At 36.0% G+C, this 21,123-nt stretch overlaps 2 protein-coding genes across 4 annotated transcripts in view; one reads left to right on the top strand and one right to left on the bottom strand.

Annotated features, from left to right (window-relative positions):
* The window catches only part of LOC136853712 (vascular endothelial growth factor receptor kdr-like), an 80,527-nt gene that overhangs the window by 19,285 nt on the left and 40,119 nt on the right, over window positions 1-21,123 (bottom strand). For 2 of the 3 annotated variants that reach the window (XR_010857539.1, XM_067129683.1), the window contains exons 3-8: window positions 4,254-4,351; window positions 3,845-3,981; window positions 2,949-3,008; window positions 2,674-2,773; window positions 2,284-2,423; window positions 1,028-1,151 (exon numbers count right to left, since the gene is read on the bottom strand). Coding sequence is in view for 2 of the 3 variants with exons in the window: in XM_067129683.1 (XP_066985784.1) it covers window positions 1,028-1,151; window positions 2,284-2,423; window positions 2,674-2,773; window positions 2,949-3,008; window positions 3,845-3,981; window positions 4,254-4,302 (610 nt within the window). In the remaining variant the exon portion in view is untranslated. Of the gene's footprint in view, window positions 1-1,027; window positions 1,152-2,283; window positions 2,424-2,673; window positions 2,774-2,948; window positions 3,009-3,844; window positions 3,982-4,253; window positions 4,352-9,865; window positions 10,169-21,123 lie in introns of those variants that run through there. The other variant, XM_067129684.1, reaches the window with a different exon arrangement.
* The window catches only part of LOC136853334 (uncharacterized), a 13,521-nt gene continuing 10,966 nt past the window's right edge, over window positions 18,569-21,123 (top strand). Inside the window, exon 1 of the mRNA XM_067128696.1 lies at window positions 18,569-18,805. The gene's annotated coding sequence lies outside the window, so the exon portion shown is untranslated. The remainder of the gene's footprint in view (window positions 18,806-21,123) is intronic.

Below are 21,123 nucleotides of genomic sequence, written 5' to 3'. Positions count from 1 at the left end.
TTTACTTTGATTCATTTATCTGGAGAGGTATCACTCAAAATTTGAATTATACCTACAGTTATTGTATTAGTGCGAAACCTTTACATACACAGGTTGAGACATGCGCGCGCGCACACGCACGCCCATATATATATATATATATATATATATATATATATATATATATATATATATATATATATATATATATATATATATATATATATAGTCATAATGACCAACATATAGTCATAATGACCAACTGCTGTCCTGCCTTCCTTATATTTTTCGGATGTGCAAATCAGTACAAGCCTTCATCCAGGTGGGGAAAGAATGAAGCAGCTCCGACTCCCATTGCAAGATTTGAAGCGTTATTCAGAATGCACTCGATGTCAAGCCGGAAATTTCACTTTTCACCTTTCTCTCTTCCTCGAGCTTTGTTTTATCCGTTTTATACAATATGAGAAAAATGTAACTTATTTTTTGGCCAAATTATTAGGGTATTTTTCGGCTGCCCCTAGTTTGGTTAGGTAAGATCTTGTCGAGATGGCTACCTTTCATTTTCCGTACATGATTACACGAAAAGTGACATTTGGTTCTGCTCGTTGACAGATTAACACACAGCTCAACATGAGGAAGGACACTGAACGTTGCTTTGCCACGCTTAAGCTTGCTTTCGTTTCACGCGACTTTGGGCTGCATTGTCGCATATAAAATGGCAACATTAATCACTTCTTTCAAATTTTATTTAGGAAAAATCTTTATTAAGATATCGCTATTCCAACACTATTCAGATTTATTATCACACACACACACACACACAAACACACACATTTTAAACACACACACACTTAACAAAACAGATTCAATTTTAAAACACGCACTTAATTCAGATTTACTTTGAAACACGCACTTATTCAGATTTACACACACACACACACACACACACACACACACACACACACACACACACACACACACACAGAGAGAGGGAGAGAGAGCACAAGCGAGAGAGAGAGAGAGAGAAATTCAAGAATGAAGGCCTTACCTTCCACTTCAAAATCCTTACTGATGTCGTGAATATAGCACTTATATTCTCCCTGGCTGTCCTCCGTCAGGTTTCTGAGCTCATAGCCCGCCCTCGGATCCTCCAAAGGACCTCTGTGTATCTCCTTCATGCGACGAAAAGGGGTGACATCAAAAAGCTGAGGTTATTGGCTGGGATTGGAAGGTTTAGTTGAAATTTATAAGGTTCAGGATTAAAAATTTATGGTAAAAAGCTAAAATATTTGAAATGAGTGGTAAAAACTTGCATGTTGAAGAGCTCAAATTTAATCTTCCAGTTTAAAGAAACACCTTGACACTGGAGGTAGAAAGCCTAGTCACAGGTTAAAATGTAAAATATTTAATTAAATTGAAGTCTTGACATTAAAACTGTAAGATTTAAATTGTAAAGGTTAATAGTTAAAGGCTAAAATGTTTAAGTCTGCAAGATAAGAATAAATGGATGAGATGTCAAGAGTTACAGAGTGAGAGTTGATGTTAACGAGAAAAAGGTGGGACTAGTAGTGGCTCTCAAGGGAAAAGTTTAAGTACTATTAGTTAAGGATGATGTTATGGTTAAAAGGTGGAAATTAAATACTGAAAAATGGTAAATGTTGAAGCTGAAGTATGAGAGTCACAGGTTAAATATATTCATCAGTTAAGGGCTGTATAATGCACATTATAAATCAACGGGCAAAATTGCGAGTTACGCCTCAGTTATTAAAGATTAAATTTTATAATTCATGGACCTTTGATTTGTGGTTAGATGTTGTAGGTTGTAAGATAGAGGTTATAATTCATAACTTCAGTGTTACTGAGTGTAGAGCACCACTGTTTAAATGTTATATTTATAAATCATAGGTTGAATTTTAAGTTACATTTCACTGTCTAGGGGTTCCGTGTTTTAGTTAATAAAGTAAAGTTGTATTCTTTTTCAAAATTTTATTACCATAGTCGTCTGCAGGTTAAAATAAAGATTATATCTATTAACCTGAAAGTTAAAACCTTGAAGTTTTTGGTTATTAATTACAGGTTAAAATTCGTTGTTGAAATTCAAGCAGGTTGATAAGGCTATATATTAAATCTAAATAACACAAGATGCAAATGTAGTCTCTAGGCTAAAATTGGCGTTGTCAGGTTACATCTTACTTATTCAGTGATTAACGAAAGTCTGTTGTTACTGGTATGACGAAGGTTGTAGATAAAACATCGAAAAACGTAGGTTGTCTGTTACGAAGTAAAGATGTATTAATTCCTTACCTTGCCACCATGTTCAACAACAACTGTAAGATTGGGCTGGGTGGGTCTACAGTCCAGTACCACTTGGCCACCGAAACCTCCTCTTACTGTATGGTTTTGACACCAATCTGAATCAGGTTCGGCAAAGAGTTCTTCATCAGCTGTAGAGAAAAGCAGCTCAACTTGAAACATTTGTTATTGATGCTGAGGATTGAAATTCTCAAATGAGAACATCACTGAGATTGACATTTTATACTTGTCATTGTCGAATAAAATTCTTTGAAAACGAACTCTCGGAATGTGGTAGAGACTCGTAAATTAAACAAGTTATATTTCTATGGCAGTGGAATTTGACATCAAAACAATCGACTTTCATAAGTTTGTGCTGAGGGAAGAAGCGCTGTCACTTACAAAAAAGGTAGACATAAGTACTGGCAGATGCCCCGGGGTCACTCAGGCTAGTGTTCTCATAATGGCAGTGGTAATGACCCTGACTGTTTCTGTCATTTAGCTGAAATATAACAGGCGTAACATCATTTAGAAGTTATGTTAAAATAAATCCATAGTCACTCTTTGTGCTGTACAAAATTTAGTATATATCAAAAACTTGCTGCCTTCAAAGAGTGATAAGCTTGTTGCCTTCACCGTTGTATATCAAACATATATGTCTTGGATTCTTCTCATACCTCCAGTTTGGATTGATATTCGTCATCTGTCTTCAAAGTCCGGGTTTGCTTTCCCATGTCCTGAAATAAAGATGATCAGATGAGGAATGCATTCAAAAACTTACTTGGGTAATAAAAAATTAACACATGTTCGAGTTAGTGTACAGAAGGAAAGCATTTTTTCATAGGAGAAACACTTTACACATGAAATTCATATCAGTGGTATGAATATACGTATGCCCACTGGGGAAAACTTGGAGAGAAGTCATTGGTTGTGACAAAATTAATGGCGAAAGGGTTGTAAGGAGGTGGGGGTGTCAGCCTTGTCAAGGAGAGTACAGATAGTGCCTTAGGCATAAAAAGAGTAGGTATATAAAAAGAGAGAAGATTGTTCAATTGATCCCCTGTCTAGTTTAGGTCTGCTGGAAACAAGAAGATAAACGAGGGAAGAATATATGAATGGGGAAAAAGGAAGCAGGAAGAGAATTCCAGAGGTGTGGCGCGAAAGGAAAGCAGCAGTCACTAAACCTGGCAATCCAAACATTGCTGACAAAAAATAAAAGTGGCAATTGAAGGCATGACAGTTTTCGTAAGTTTAACTGACTCTCCTGTAAAGTTCGGTGAAACTTAGACATCGAGTAAATAAATAAATAAATAAATAACAACTCAGTAAAATACAAAAGTGATTCACAAGTAAACATTGTGTAACGTAGAACTAAGCCAGTGATGTTAAGAAAGTTTGTTATTAAAAGTGAAGATTCGTTTTCCACGTTATTTGGTAGTGGTTGGTCATGGCAGGAACACGGCAAGTTTCAGTTTTTTGCGATGTTTTGCATCTGTTTAGGTCACTAGCCTTCTTTTCCTCGCAAGCATTCCTAAACACATGATCTCTGGGCCATATGTCATGAGAGACTCACATGTTGGCAGTCCTGGTACTTGTATGTCCAGACGAGAGGTTCGCCTCCCACGCAAGTCAGTGTTGCAGCTCCATTTGCCAGAAGTTGTTCCCCTTCTAGGATCCTTGGAGGCTTGACATCCTGCTGACTGCATACCGCTAAAATGAAAAGGAGTTTTTAAAGAGTTGGTAACATCACTTCTCGATGCGGGGTAACTAAACTGCAAGTAAAGGTTGTTACTCCACAAGAGCGTAAGGCAAAAGTTATACAAGGCGCAGTCTAGTGGTCCCAATTAGGAAAATGCTGTAGAACAGATATTTAAATGAATGACATACATAGTAGGTCCTTTATGGGTTGTGCTGATCCTCTTTTGCTGTGAACGCGTTTTATTATAAAATAAAAGGGAAGGAATTGTGCATCTAGGTCTTACCTGTAAAACTTAACCCGAGAAGCAAAATGTAGACTTTCACTTCACGCATTCTGGAGACAGAATCCTTTCTTCACCATGTAAAAGTGTTGATGGAAACCCTGTAAATGAAAGCAAGAATTGTGTAGATGAGTAATTTAGTCCCCAGAGCATTTTGAAATTGTCCTCAAGTAGCTACTGCTACACGTTACTCCGGTGTTCATTTCAACTGTATCACAAGTTTTGAATGTCAAGATAGTTTTTATTTTTTGCATCTGCTCTCCTTTTCTTATGAAGTCTTGTAAAGAAATGGCCTGCAACTGGAAGTGCTGAGAATAGACCTACTGCTCTCTTCTGCAGTTAGGCTACACCTTTTCAGATATGTATCAATTTATCCAGTTACACATGTATCCGCCCTCCTTATACAAATGTGTGATGATGAAAATGCCTCCCTTTCTTCTTAGAAAAACTATAAAAACAACCTAAGAATTAGCAGGTTCCATGAGTCTTCTGTGTAGTTGTGCGGGACGGCTGAGATTGTGGAAGTGTTCTGCACAACTGTTTCAGCTACAATTCAGCCAATGAAGTATGAATATAGCAGTGACCGCTCTTGTTGGCTTTTCATCTGGTGCCTCCGCAGTTGGTGCAGATTTCCCCAATTTTTACAAGATGAGAAAGTTGAGAGTGAACGTGACCAAGAGTAATGTTCTGTTGTGCTGAGATTCTCGAAAACAACAGCTTCAGATAAATAAAGACTATTAAAGGTTAGTTCGAAGTCGGAACTGAAGATGAAGGCTGTGGGAAACACAGAAGAAAGGAGTAATAACAGTTTGTCTCGCTTTCCCTCATTGCTATGGAGTGGTTGAGGCGAATAAAGATATAGATGCGGTAACACAACGACATCTGTCTATTCGAGTTTGTTTTTCTTATTTTTCTTGAGAAAGAATTGCATGTGTCCACAGTTGTTATTTAAAATATGAGACTTCGAACTAGCAGTAGCCCTAATTGCACTACCTACCATTATTGCTATAAAACATTCTGACGGTCATTCAGACATGAAAACAACGCACACTTGGACATTTGTGACTTCATAGCCACAGCCAGGGGTTCAGAATAATCTGCACTATGAGAATTTTTGTTTAGAGAGGCTCACTTTCGTCGAGGAATGAATTGCATGATGCAAGGGGTGGGATCCTAACGAGTTTACCTTAATACTAACGATAACTGGTATTCGGGTAATGTTCTACGCCTTGAGAGGTTGGGCAAAATCGGGAATTGGGCAATGATGTCCCAAAATTAGTTCTTAAAATTTTATTCTTTTTCACAAAAAAATCAGCATCCTCTCTCTCTCTCTCTCTCGTGAATTGTAGGAGTACCGCAAGGCGATTATTACTACGTCTTGAGTTGAAGTGATTGCTGGACCATCCTCACTGTATTTGGAATAAAGTGACAGTGACGGATATCGTCATTATTCGAGAGCAAAAGCTGTCCAAACTATACTTCAGACGAGTTAGAGATGATTTGCATAACCTTATCAAAACTGAAGAATTTTTAATGTTAATTAATGCAAATATCAACGGTAGCATAACGCGTCGAGATTTGACCATTTAATACCCACAAAATTTTCCTGCACGCAGTTTCAAACGGGAAAATCCTGCGACTTCATCTTTGCGTGAAATTTCCCCAAGGGAATGTAAACAGTGCCCTTTCTCCTAAAAGGTTCATTTCCTTTGGATATTGTTGTATTGTGCATAATATATAAATAAACAAAACATGCACGGAATCAGTCTACGCATGTGTGACTCAGCGCAGATCATCAAAAATGTTAATAATAACCGTGTAATTTCTCTCTTTAACGTTATCATCATCAGCATCATAATTACGGACGTCGCCCAAATTATTTCAACGCAGTTTGAATATTTTATCGTTCTTGAACCTGTAGGGGGGCAGTGCCATCTGTGCACCTCATGCGGTACACTGTAGGCATTACTAAAGGTTCTTTGCAGCGTCCCTTCGGCCCCTGGCTGCAACCCCTTTCATTCCCTTTACTGTAATTTCGTTCGTATTGTCTTTCTCCCATCTGAATTATACACCCTCTCCTAACAATTGTTTCACAGTGCAACTGCTTTGAGGTTTTCCTCCAGTCACACCTTTCAAACTTTTACTGTCAATTATCTTTTCAGCACTGAATGACCTCATAGGTCCCAGCGCTTAGCCTTAGGCCTAAATTGTATATGCTAATCTTTATCGTTCTTGAAAAATATACGCTAACGCCGTATTACTTTCTTTATTAAATTCGTTAGGGAATAGTCTTGGGCGATGCTAACAGTAGCTGTTATGCTGCATAGTAGGTCAGTATTGCTGCATTGTATTTTAACAGAAATGACCGTTGCAACGTCGTCCAAATTCAGGTTGAGAGGTAAATAAGATCAGAACTTTATATATATATATATATATATATATATATATATATATATATATATATATATATATATATGTATGTATGTATGTATATATATATATATATATATATACATGTATGCATATATATATATATATATATATATATATATATATATGTATATATATATGTATATATATATACATGTATGCATATATATATATATATATATATATATATATATATATATATATATATATATATATATTAGTATATGTTTGTTTAGATAGATGAGAGAGAGAGAGAGAGATCCACTGAAGGAAATCGCTTATAAGAGGAAAGAAAGCCACTGTTGACTTGGTGTTTATCACTATGGCGCAACCCTTTCCGGTGTGGACATAACAAGTCTTTCGACACGCCAGAAGAACATGAATTGCTATTAAGTACACCTTAGTTTAGCCAGACCCTGAGCTGATTAACAGCTCTCCTGGGCTGGCCCGAAGGATTAGACTTATTTTACGTGGCTAAGAACCAATTGGTTACCTAGCAACGGGACCTACAGCTCATTGTGGAATCCGAACCACATCATACCGAGAAATGAATTTCTGTCACCAGAAATAAATTCCTCTAATTCTTCATTGGCCGGTCGGAGACTCGAACTCGGGCCTAGTAGAGTGCTAGCCGAGAATTCTGCCGACTCATCCGACGAGGAACTTGAATTGCTTTTAAAACAACAAAGAAATTATTCGTATCAATTGTTAGAAGAAGACCTATTATAACTCCTGAAAATTGAGGCCTCGGATGGTTAGGAAACCGAAAGATTATGGAGATAACTTGGACAGTGATGATTACCAAATTTGGAAATCCTCTGCGCTGGGCTCTCTGGTTACCTAGGAGGCAGTTACAAATTTTAAATATATGTATATGTATGTGTGTATATATATATATATATATATATATATATATATATATATATATATATATATATATATATAAATTGTAAGATTTTCGCTCCTGGTGAGCTTAAGTTTAATAATAAACAGGACAACGAGAAGACCGGAAATCATTTCTTCTTTTTATTTACACCGACGTTTCGGGAGTCCTTTCCCATCTTCAGGGCTATAAACAGAATTATTTTTTACAATATTAAGAAGTATGCTAAAGTAAGCTAATAATTATGAGAAATCTAGTCAAAAAAAGACTATATAGGGACTTTAAACTAAAAGTAAATTAAAATTATACACAATTCAGTGTAATAAGAGGCAAAAAAATTTAAAAAAACAGGAAAGGGTTTTGTCGGACTTGCTGTTAAGAGGTTTGGCTGTTATCCGATGAAGAACAGAATAATCAAAGACGATGCCAGTGAAAATAAAAAAAGAGAGAGAGAGAGAGAGAGAGAGAGAGAGAGAGAGAGAGAGAGATGAGTAATAAGCAGTTAGGCAGTATGTAATGGTGTGGAAGTAATTTGGTTGTTTAAAGAAGGCGACAGTTTCTTGATGTAAAGAGATTCTAAAAGAAGGAGCAAAAGGCAATCGGTAGTTTGACAGAGTATTTTGAAATTATTGTACATAATGTTAGTTTTACATGAGTTCAAATGGTTCCTTATGGCCGAAAATTCTTTTGATTTTAAAATACAGCCACTGCGATAACTGACACCTCTATGGGAATCAATGCGGACTTTCAGTAAGCGTCGGGTAGATCGGACGTAATTTCCAAAATTACATTTTGGCCGAGTATATATTATAAACAACTAAAGAACGCATCAACTCCGGAAGGGTGTCTTTGAATTTAAAAAGTCTAACTATTGTTAACGGGTTATTGAACACAAACTTGAAACTAACATATGGGTACAAGGTACCTAGGGCTGTTGTCAGTTCACGTCTAAAGGCTGCATTTTTTACATATGGCAATGAAAAATACCGTACATTAATTTCTTTGGAACTTGAGGACAGAATAAACTGGTCTGATAAATATTGTTTAAAAACTTTTCAATAATTCTGTCAAAGAGGTCAGAAGGATAACAGTTATTCTTACAAAATAATTTAAGAAATGATATTTCATTGTGAAACCCATTCCAGTCTGAACACAGGGAATAGGCTCTGAATAAAAGTGTCTTAACTGAATTCAGCTTAAATGTCAAAGACCCAACCAGTGTACGTCTTTTTCCCTAAAAATACCTGTGAGAAATCTCCCATTGCAACGTGAAATATTTATGTCTGTGAAAGGTAAATGATTATTTGACTATTTCCATCGTAAACCTATTATTCTCATGAAAAGTGTAAACTGTAAACCATATTAGCATGGAATTTTACTTTAAACAATAAAAACGTGTATTCTACAAATCTTCTATAAAAAAATGGGCCGAAATAACTTTGGGCATTGTCTAATTAATAAGTGAGAGGTCTTTGATATGGAATTGTTGTATGGATACGCCCCTAACAGAATTGGGTACGCCTTGGAACCTAGCCAGAATCTTGTTTGGAGAAAGATTAGCATCACAAGTTCCTCAATTCACATGCTTGAAATTGCTTATAGACGCATCACAAGGGGCACCCAGCCATTGTGTTATCCACTAATTTATGTTGAAATATCTTGTGTCCAAAGTGGGAGGAAGTTTTAGCTGTTATTAGCTCCCATAAGAACCCATTTATCTTGGTTTTTTTTTTTTTGTTGAACTAGTTGTTTGAGTTTTGTTGTTGATTCAATTCATGTGTTCAGAATAAATCACTGTATTCAGTAATCTAGTCTCAATTGGTGACTGATCTTATTATTTTAATTATCTGTCTTTTTTTAGGTAACTTTCAGCCTTAATTGATAGGATTACGTGGGTCTTAGGTTAAGCAAGGCAATATAAATTCAGTAAATTAATATTTAAACTCATCAGCCGAATGACGTAACAATATATATATATATATATATATATACTGTATATATATATATATATATATATATATATATATATATATATATATATATATATATATATATATATATATATGTATATATATTATATAACATACATATATTGTATATATGTAAATATGTATGTGCATATATATATATATATATATATATATATATATATTATAACTTCATTACTGTATTTTATTTCGTTATTTTTTTATAGAGTTCTCGCACGTTTGTATTGTACATTATACTTGCAAATAATATACGTAAGTAGCCTATATTAAAAAAATACACGGCGCAATTATCTGATTAAAAGGGTGTTACTCACCAGAACAAAAAAGCAAGTATTATTAGTGGTAGTAGCAATCGGGATTTGTCTTTGGAACGGATAGATGTTTCTCGCTGGAATTCTTCGTTGCCGTTGTACCACTATTCCGGCGCTCTTCTTCTTCTCTTTGACCTCTTCGATTCACAGTTCCGTGAGTTTTGCACAAATTTACTAACACTTGCGCAAGCTGTTGGCCTAACTGGGCACAAAACTGCCTCTCGGACTCTACTGAACGGGCAGCTCTGATGTCTGACCGGTTGGAAGCAGTGACTGCCACACTTGCTGTCGTTGAAGGTTAATCCTGCTGTATGCCAGCACAGATTCTTGGTCGTTGAGCAGCCCGTAAGTTTTCCATCTACGCATGCTCAGACTTTATCTGCCTCCATCAAAGACCTCACCCCTGTTTGCTATCTCTCTCCCTCTCTCTCCCGTAGATCAGCATGCCTTTTCTCATTTGTTATATGGAGCGTATGTGGATGTGTAAGATGCATTCATTTAATTGTATTTTCCGGTAGTATAATGCATCTGATATATGATTATACATATTACTTATGACTAGAATTAATCTGTAATATAAATTAGTGATAGGTTCCTAGGTTCTTCATGGAAATGTGAACTTTAATTTTATTTCCATAGAAGTTCAAAACTTTCGTCAACTAGGCTAATTATAGCGTGAGGAAATTATTATTATTATTATTATTATTATTATTATTATTATTATCTGAAACTCTTGGAGGATTTAGAGAGTTAGAAACATCTCCAGGTTTCCTTATTAATATGACCCATGTCTTAATTCAGTCCTCAGATGTACTTGTTCTATAGACTTTATGATGATCATTTCTTTTGCCTAATTTAAAACAAGAAAGCAGAGTTTGTCTTTTGTAGACTTACTTCATAGTTGAACAGGTTAGGTGAAAGAAAAATCGACTTGAATTATTAAACTCTCATTGGCCGACCTGAAATGGGTCAAAATGACCAGTTTATTCACAGCATCTTACTACTAGGTTTGGCTAGCGTCCACCATTTATGTATATTTTGCTTCCGTGGACCCAAGCAGGTCACAGCCACAGTATTGAATTCTCTCAAAAATTTCCGAGACCAAGGCTGAGTTCGAGTTCATACAACCCAAGTCCCAGGCTGTTGGAGTCCAGGCTGTCCGTTTCCGAGTCGAACCATAAGGTTCAGTGCCTGAGCTTGTGTAAATCGACCCTGCCTTCAAAGCCAAGATTTTAGATTTCGACTACAATGAATCATGGAGTCAGTGACTCAAAAAGTAGTTAATGTGAAGGAATTGAATCTATTTAATTCAGTTAATGAAGCAGATGCATGGCATTCCTCTAAGAATCGTAAATACTGTAGAAATTAAATCAAGTAAAGGGAGGATCAAAATATCATACGAACATTATCTCGTAATTATCGAAGCACCATGTAAAGATAGAACACCCAATAAAATACTGGAGAAGGATGAGTCAACCCAAATTGAGGGAGAGTCAGCAACTTGTGGACATTGCTCTGGGGAAGTTGATGATGAAGGAACTTGCTGTGAAATGTGTGACGTATGGTTCTACTATGAATGTTCAGGTATCGAGGTCAGATACACACCCATACTTCGTAGTGATAACATATTGTACATCTGTAATAATTGCAAGAGGCCCGAACAAAGAACACACAAAAAACTCACTGAAGATGAACTTGAAGAAATGAAAGAAAACACAGAGATATTAACAAAGTTGATTCAGGATTCGCCTCAGAAAACTAGCGACATAATGATCAACATAGAAGAAATCCAAAACAAAATTGACAATGTTGATAAAGATGTAAAGACCATGACAAACATGGGCAAAACTTATGCTGAATCACTAAAGGAAAAAAAAAGTGTTTCTGATCAAATCTACAAACGAAGAGAGCACAGCAGCAAATGAAAAGAGACAAATTATGAGTAAAATAACGGCACCAGATGAACAGGTTAAAACAACAAGAGATGGACACTTATTTGTAAGATTTCCAGACAGAAAAACTTAGAAAAGGCAAAAATGGAGATTCAGAATATCAGCAATATATCAGTAAATGAGAAGGGTAAACTTAAACCAAAAATAAAAGTAGTCTGTGTCCTGAAGGATGAAGATGACATTGTCGATAACATTGTAAAGAAAAATCCATGGATAGGTAGCCTCATTTCTGAAAATGACGACCTGAAAATTGTAAAGGAAATGATAGCCAAAGATGACAAATATAAACACTATATCATCAAATGCACACAACAAATACGAAAGGCTATCTATGATAGAGGTCACAAATTGTGTACATTGTATAGCCGTTGCAAAGTATACGACTGTTACATGCCCTATCAATGCTATAAATGTCAGGAACTTGGTCACAGCGCAACAAATTGCACAAATGACAAAACTTGACCTATTGCCTTAGATGCGGTGAAAATCACAAATGAATGTGTTAGCAACATTTTCAAGTAAAAATTGTGTAAAGAAAGGTCATAGTGATACTAAACATAAAACATATAAGGAATGTGTGTCAAAGCATCATGGCTTTAACTAATAATCTTCTATGCAATTTAATACAAGAAGAAAGTAGATTTAAAAAAGAACTAAAGACTCTCCTGTTTTGCAGGAGCTACGATACTGACGAGAAAACACTGAAAGACAATTATAAAATATAATATATGTAAGAAGTGCCTTATTTTGAAAATGTACAAGGGCCTGCCAGAGAGGGAATTATCCCTGTGGAGGGCTGCACATAAAACCAAACAAAGTGAAACTAACGTCGTAATAATTTTAGGTAATCCTTTTCTTGCGCAAGTGCAGTAAAAAAACGATAGTTTTTATCACAGCTATTCTAAAAAGATATACTTTATCAACAAAAAGTTTGTACTTTATCAACAGGTTAATAAAAGGACTACGTTCCCGTGACAGAATAAGCCAGCACTAGTTGAGCTACATTGACTACCAGTAGAAGCTAGAATAGTGTATAAAATACTGATTACAGTTTTTAAAGCACTAAAATATGATGAACCAGCATATCTGAGAAACTGCTTAAGCTTCTTCAGACCCGAAATGAATATTGTAATCAGACATGCAAATGAAGCACATAGGCTATTTGAACCTAGAACAAATTGTAAGTCAGACAAGAGAGCATTTGAACACTGCGCACCAAAACTATACAACAAAATACCGCCTGAAGTGAAGAGCAGACAAGAATGGAAATTTAAAAAGGAACTAAAGACTCTTATGTTCTGCAGGAGCTACGATACTGACGAGAAAACACTGGAAAACAATTATAAAATATAAGAGGCACCGTATTTCGAAAACGTACAAGGACCCCCCAGAGAGGGAATTATCCCTGTGGAGAGGTGTACATAAAACCAAACAAAGTGAACAAGTGTTACAGCCTTCGGAGATCTAGTGGCTTACGTGTGTAGTATACATATGTATACTTACACTTACGAGTACGTACTGTTTTCGTTCTTACTTGGGAAACACTCAGTTAGAGATAAAGTATAGTAGATAGCATCCTGTTGCTCCCTGTATCTTTTGATTGTAAAAAGCTGCATTGTGAATGTATCGCTTCTTCATTAATTACTTAATAACTTATTCTCCTAACTTATTGTTGAAATTATGAATTTTCTTAACATATTCTTATTTTCATAACTTCCTTTCTCACATTTTCTTGAAACATAAACTTAAGACTGTGAAGGACTAAAGAAGGAAGTATACGTGTCCCAATTGTTGCCCTATGACCCTAAAATTAAGTACCATTTCTCTCTCTCTGTTTCTTTGCAGTCCACAAATAGTTAAATGTCCAGGCCATATCTCCTGACCTGATATCGTACCTGTTGCAGCTTCATAATTCGATTCAGGGTTCTTAAAATCCAGTTTTCCGTTTCATTTTATCATTAATATTTGTCAACCAGGAGATTCTTAGCACACCCTTATGCCTAGCAGGATCCGCGAAGCATAGTAAACCTTAGTAGTTGTGACACCAGTAAAATCCTTATAACTAATTTAGTCATTGTATAAATACACTAAGGATCGTCATTTTCCCGTAGCAAGGGGTTTCCAGCTGAGGCCAATGACTCTTCCCCATTATATAGGGGTAGTATAGAAACTGAATGAAGCTTAATATTATTCAGATCTAACTTTGTCTTGATTAGGTCTGAAGGTCCCGGCTTAGGTATTGAAGTCAGCTGTTCAACATCGTACCACAAATTACGGAGAGTCCACTAATAAAAGGACAAAACGATGGCCATCTTGAGCACACGAATCTAGATTAAGCATTTTTTTGGGAACGAGCAGAAGCAAACCGCGGGTGTATTTGAATTGGGGAAACCAGCATCCTTAGAATATTCCAAGAAGCCGACAAATACGACACCTTCAGGCTATCTTCTGGCGTTAGCTCACTATCTGAAATTTTTTTCTGCGAGTTTTATATCTGTTTTCAGTAAGAAAGGTTTATTTTTAGAGTGAACAGACTTTATCTTATTTCTGTTTCGTATTCTAGATAACCTGTCATGCAGTATACAGGGAAGAAATATGGCACTACATGTAATTAATTTTACTGGACCTGTCCAGTTATGCATTGATGTAATGAACAACTTCCACCATAATATTGCTGGAACTTTTTTGCTAGTGCCAGTCATATAAATAGTCTGGGGATGACATTTGATAGAACACTGTAGGAATGTTCAGTGTGGGATTCACATTTCATCGTTAGTAATCAACTTCGTATAGATGTTCCGTATAGACCATTAGTTTAGTTTAAAGCCCACAGAGAGAGAGAGAGAGAGAGAGAGAGAGAGAGAGAGAGAGAGAGAGAGAGAGAGGGGATCCCACTAATGGCGGAACTTGGAACTAACGTATTCTCATGAGTCCTTGTTTTTCTCGTTACCCGGAGCAATCTGTTGGTAACGTCATTCGAATATTTAAGGTATCTTTTGGTGTCTTTACTCTTTTGTTAGTGATTAGTTTACGTTTACGTTTTATTTCTTTGGGCCGTAAAAGCTGTGATATTCGGTACGGAATCTGTATGCACCTAAAATATGACGTCTTTTTTTGTCGGAAACCTACTGGTAGGCTTCTAGCCGGCTGAATAAGTTTGTTCTTACAGGAACATACGAGGCTCAAAGTCCTGTGTGTGTGTGTGTCTGTGCTACTAAACGGGCATTTCTGTTAGTAAAAGACATTATAGCCTATTTCCGGATGACACACGTGAATAGGGCAGGTGTTTAATAGTGATCTGAAATAGGCTACCCATGGTTTTCACTGGGCCATCCTTACGGGAAAGGTCTTCAGTCAATGTGAAGGAGACGGCCTCAAGAAGATATCTGGAACCAGGACATGTTCTTACACACCCCTTCTTTAATACGGTTGTTTCACTGTAGTGTGACAAGTTTCTTGGTGGTGAAGTTAGTCACTGAAATATCAGGTTGAAACAAAAGCAAGAAAGAGTCCTAACAACAAAAATAAGCTATACTGAAGTCTTAGATGTTTATAGTTTTCACAAGGTGCATAAAAATTATCAGACCATTACAATGGCAAGTTAAATGAAGGATAAAATAAACAAAATATTGCTACCAAGAAAAATGCAAACTAATGAGAAAATGCATTTGAGAAGTGGTGAGAACTAGTAAAATTACAGTAGCGATAAATTGGGCAGCTAAGAGAGTAAAAATATAATACCACCAAAGGCTCTCAGTGTGATGTTAACGGTTTCAGACTTGTATATGTTCATGGCATAACTAGTCTTATTTTATGTACAGTAGTGAGCAAATAAAAACAAGCTGTACCTGATATCTTTCATTTAAATCGACAAAAAGATTTTAAATTTGGGGATAACACTTTGTAGAATATAAAAAAAAAAAACACGAATATTTTTTCCCCTTTGGAGCCAGCACTGCAGTAATCCCGTGGAGGGAATGTTTCCATGAGATAAAAAATTGGGTATCGGCTTCGGAACATGGAGCTACTTTCTAAAATTAACAGCTGAGATGGGGAAATCCCTTTATGTCCCCCGTGCTTTCCTGATACGTTTCCAATTTTCTCTGCTACTACTGAAAAATGTTAGATAAGGCCTTTGAAATGCAATAATATTATTGGATTTAAACACCAATCATTAGTAAAAAAAAAAAAAAAAAAAAAAAAACTAGTTCAGTTCCCCCTACGCATAGAACGAAAAAACTACGTAAGGCAAACATTCCTATGATCTGCTTCAGTTTTCTACGTCTTCAGCTGAGGAATTTTCCAATGCTTACTTACAGAAAATGGGTCTTGTATTAAGCTTCAAAGAAAACCGAGATACTATCAATATAGCACAGCCTATGAAGTATATATTCTCGAGCATATTAACCATTTGATCTCGAACTCGTACCCGACAAAACTCGGAGAATAATTTACTAGTAAATATAACTCGATTACGGCATTTTATCCTTATTTTCTGGCACATATAGAAAATTGCCCTGATTCTTTCAAAAGTTGAATAAATTAATCGAGGGTTTCACACAGGCTGGTCTCTTAACATCTGTAAATAAGGCAATGTTTGGTTGATAGGCAGTGTTATGATCTGTTGTTGTGAGCCTGTAGCTTTTTACTGACAGAATTTTATCATCAAATGATGCATAACTGCCTAAAAAAATAACTTACTTCATCTCCCTGTAACATGTGAGAAAATCTACGACTTTAATGCAAAGATGTTACAAAATACAGCCATAGTAGTAAACAAGCTCAGGCTAGCCTCAGCAGTAACCTTACCCCTCCTTTGAGTCCGTGTGCATAATTTTTCTTGCACAATTGAAAAGCAATACGATTCCGGCAGGGGGGCAGAGAATGGGGATATGTCATTGGAAAAAACACATGAGAAGTACGGCCTTTTCATATCTCAACAATTAGCTGTCAGCTAAGAAAATTTTAAAGCTAACACTCCCTCCCCAGGCCTCAACTGGAAACGGCACTCTTACGGGGAAGTGACCATCCTTTGGTGCCTTTATACAATGACTAAGTAAATTATTCGGATTCCTCTGGCTTCACAACTACTACATCTACGTGGATTCTGCTACATTTGTCAACTGGCAAAACTTAGCAGTGATTCCCAGTCCAGGCATAAGAGTGTGTTAAGAATCTCCTGGTTTATGGATATTAAGGATAAAGGAAAATAGAAAACTGGATTATAAGAACCCTGAGTCAAACTGGGAAGATAAAACTGGTAGGAAATCTGGTCAGGAGATATGGACTGGACATTTAACTGTTTGTGAACAGCAAAGAGAGAGAGAGAGTCGGAACGGTAGAGAAGGATGGGTGGATGTATGGAAATCAGGGTCATAGGACAAGCAATGGGGCACATATATCATTGTCATTAGTCCTTCCCACATTTTTGTGTGTGTGTAGAAAAAGTACGAAGGAAAGTTACGAAAATAAGAATATATTGTTAGGAAACCACACAAGTTAAAAAACAAGTTAGGAGAATAAATTCTGTATTTAACGAAGGAACGATACATTAAAAAATTCAGCTTTTTGACACCAAAAGATAGAAGACGTAACTTGAAGCTGTGTCTACTATACAGGTCTATTACACTATCTTTGTGTACTTCCAGAATAAAAACAAGTATACAGTACTCGCACATAAATATAAGCGTAGGCGTATGATTGAGTCACCAGAATATCCGCTTTCTCTTCGGAAGTTGTGAAATTTTTTATTTTGATAAAGTATATCTTTTTTTTTTTAGGATAACAGTTGTCATAAAGACTATCGTTCTTCGTACTGCAATTGAGCAAGCAAAGGATTCTTTAGAGGAGTGGCATGCATCTTGTTCATTAACTGAATTAAATGGATTAAATTCCTTCGCATTAAGGACCTTCTGAGTGACTAACTACGTGATTCATTGTAGCAGAAATCTAAAACCTTGGCTTTGAACGCACGGGGTCGATTTAGCCAAGCTCGGGCATTGAACCTTAAGTGTTCGATTTGGAATCGAACAGTCTGGACTAGAACACAGCCTTGGTCTCGGAAATATTTCAGAAAATTCAACACTGTGGCTGTGGCCTACCACAGTCGAAAGACTACCAGGTCATTATTACCTGCTTTTGGGTCCAGGGAAGCAAAATATACATAAATAGTGATGACAATAGCCAAACCTAATACAATGGCTAGGAATAAACTGGTCATTTTTACCTATTCCAGGTGAGACAGTAAGAGGTTAGTCACCCAAGTCGATTTTTCTCTCACTTAACCTGTTCACCTACCTGTGAAGTAAATCTACAAAAGACAAACTCTAATAATAATAATAATAAATAATAATAATAATAATAATAATAATAATAATAATAATAATAATATCTCACGCCATAATTAGCCTAGCTGACGAAAGTTTTGAACTCCAATGGAAATCAAATTAAAGTTCACATTTCCATGAAGAACCTAGGAACCTACCACTAATTTATATTACAGATTAATGCTAGTGATAAGTAATATGTAAAATCATATATCAGATGCATTATAATACCGGAAAATATAATTAAATGAATGCATCTTACACATCCACATACGCTCCATATAACAAATGAGAAAAGGCATGCTGATCTACGAGAGACAGAGAGAGAGAGAGAGAGCAAGCAGGGGTGAGGTCTTTGATGCAGGCAGATAAAGTCTGAGCATGCGTAGATGGAAAACTTACGGGCTGTTCAACGAGCAAGAGCCAGTAGTATCCAAAGAGGCAGGTTTGTGCCCAGTTAGACCAACAGCTCGCGCAAGTGTCTAGTACATTTGTGCAAAACTCACGGAACTGTGAATCGAGGAAGTCAAGAAGAAGAAGAAGAAGAAGCAGAGTGCCGGAATAGTGGTACAACGGCAACGAAGAATTCCAGCGAGAAAAATATTGCCGTTCCAAGGCAAATCCCGATTGCCACTATCACTACTAATACTTGCTTTTGTGTTCTGGTGAGTAATACCCTTTAAACAGATAATTGCGAGCGTGTATTTGTTCAATATACTTACGTATATTATTTGCAAGTATAATGTACTATACAAAGGTGCGAGGACTGTTAAGCACTCTGTACAGAAAAATAACGAAATAAAAAACAGTAAGGAGGTCGCTGCCACGTTCATATGATATATATATATATATATATATATATATATATATATATATATATATATATATATATATATATATATAATGTATAAGAGTAGACTCTCATTTTACTGTGTCACTGTATACTACCAATCTTATATGAGTGGAAAACTTCTATCATACTTGTGATTTGTTCCCACAAATTCGGTTAAGGTATTTCAGAGTGTTGAAATATATTTTCGCTCAAATCTAGCAATCAACTCTGAATCTGATTCATAACTACAGAAGATTTAGACACTGAATCAACCTCTACTGATTTCAAAGACCAAAACAGTAGGATTCCCACTTCATCGAGTGGTTGCCCTGTAGTGTACAATCCGTTTGATAATCAACGCTTTCGTTATTATATATGTGGTTCACAAATAACTTATATTGTGTTTGACACGTGTTTACAAATACCTTATTTCGAGTTTGAAACTTAACACTACAATTATCTTCAGCTTTCAGCCCTATACCTTTTCGTTATTAAGTTCGACCTTGCTTAGCCATTCTGAACTATGCAAAAACGTATATATTCTATGAATCTTACTTACGACATTTGATTTCTATTTTCTAACATGACCGCTGAGTCTCAGCTGATTCTCTGAATCTTTCTCATGTTGCGGACATTCGTTGGCAGCGTTATGGTATTCTCTCTTACGAAATATGGTCTTTTTCCTCTACCATTTAAAGCATAAATTATATATATATATATATATATATATATATATATATATATATATATATATATATATATATATATAATCAGAAAGCTACAAACGTCCTTTAATATCCAATTCACTCTACCTCGGAAATAATATATTTTCATATATGTTACCGAAGGGAATTTTAGTTGATAATAAGTCCACCGTCCCGTGGGGTCGAACCAGCGACGGACGAGGAATCAGGACTACAGTGACACACTAACGCTTTCGGCCACAAGAGAGGTATAAGTGAATAACATCTCCCATCATCTCACCCGTCGAACTCAGGTGTTTTTTGCGTTTTGGAGACGATATCCACCCACCTCTGCCATGTTGACCGTGTAGTGCGTTTGTCGCACGTAGCCATATTATGACTATTTATCACATCACCGTGATTCATATACAATCAGAAAGCTACAAACGTCCTTTAATATCCAATTCACTCTACCTCGGAAATAATATATTTTCATATATGTTACCGAAGGGGAATTTTTAGTTGATAATAAGTCCACCGTCCCGTGGGGTCGAACCAGCGACGGACGAGGAATCAGGACTACAGTGACACACTAACGCTTTCGGCCACAAGAGAGGTATAAGTGAATAACATCTCCCATCATCTCACCCGTCGAACTCAGGTGTTTTGCGTTTGGAGACGATATCCACCCACCTCTGCCATGTTGACCGTGTAGTGCGTTTTGTCATTTCACGTCGGCCATATTATGACTATTTATCACATCACCGTGATTCATATACAATCAGAAAGCTACAAACGTCCTTTAATATCCAATTCACTCTACCTCGGAAGTAATATATTTTCATATATGTTACCGAAGGGGAATTTTTTTAGTTGATAATAAGTCCACCGTCCCGTTTGTAGCTTTCTGATTGTATATGAATCACGGTGATGTGATAAATAAGTCATATATATATATATATATATATATATATATATATATATATATATATATATATATATATATATATATATATATATATATATATATATATATATATATATATATATATATATATATATATATATAATAAACATGTGTGCATGTGTGTACGTGCTTATTCATATTTATGTACTCATGAAAAAACGTGAACACACACATGCATTTTATTATTCACACCTATATATATGTATATATGTATGTTTTATATATATATATATATATATATATATATATATATATATGAAAATAAGAAAGGCCCATAAAACACTATTTAAACGTTGAAACCATATATTTCGCGCACTTGTTTCTGTGCCCCTGTTCACTGGTAGAATATGGACAGGTGGAAAGTTACAATGGTATATATACAAAAAACATGAAGGTGTGGCCTTAGCCTCCGATGTTAGGAGGTGGCGTTTCTTAAGAAGGAGGAGATTGACCAAATTCCCTAGTGGTTTTTGGCCTCATTAGCTCCGTTTGGCGATGGAT

Source organism: Macrobrachium rosenbergii, chromosome 27, assembly GCF_040412425.1.
Source record: "Macrobrachium rosenbergii isolate ZJJX-2024 chromosome 27, ASM4041242v1, whole genome shotgun sequence".
NCBI classification, from domain to species: Eukaryota; Metazoa; Arthropoda; class Malacostraca; order Decapoda; family Palaemonidae; genus Macrobrachium; species Macrobrachium rosenbergii.
The sequence above is the reverse complement of the archived record's forward strand: the minus strand, read 5'-3'. Positions and strand labels throughout refer to the sequence as shown.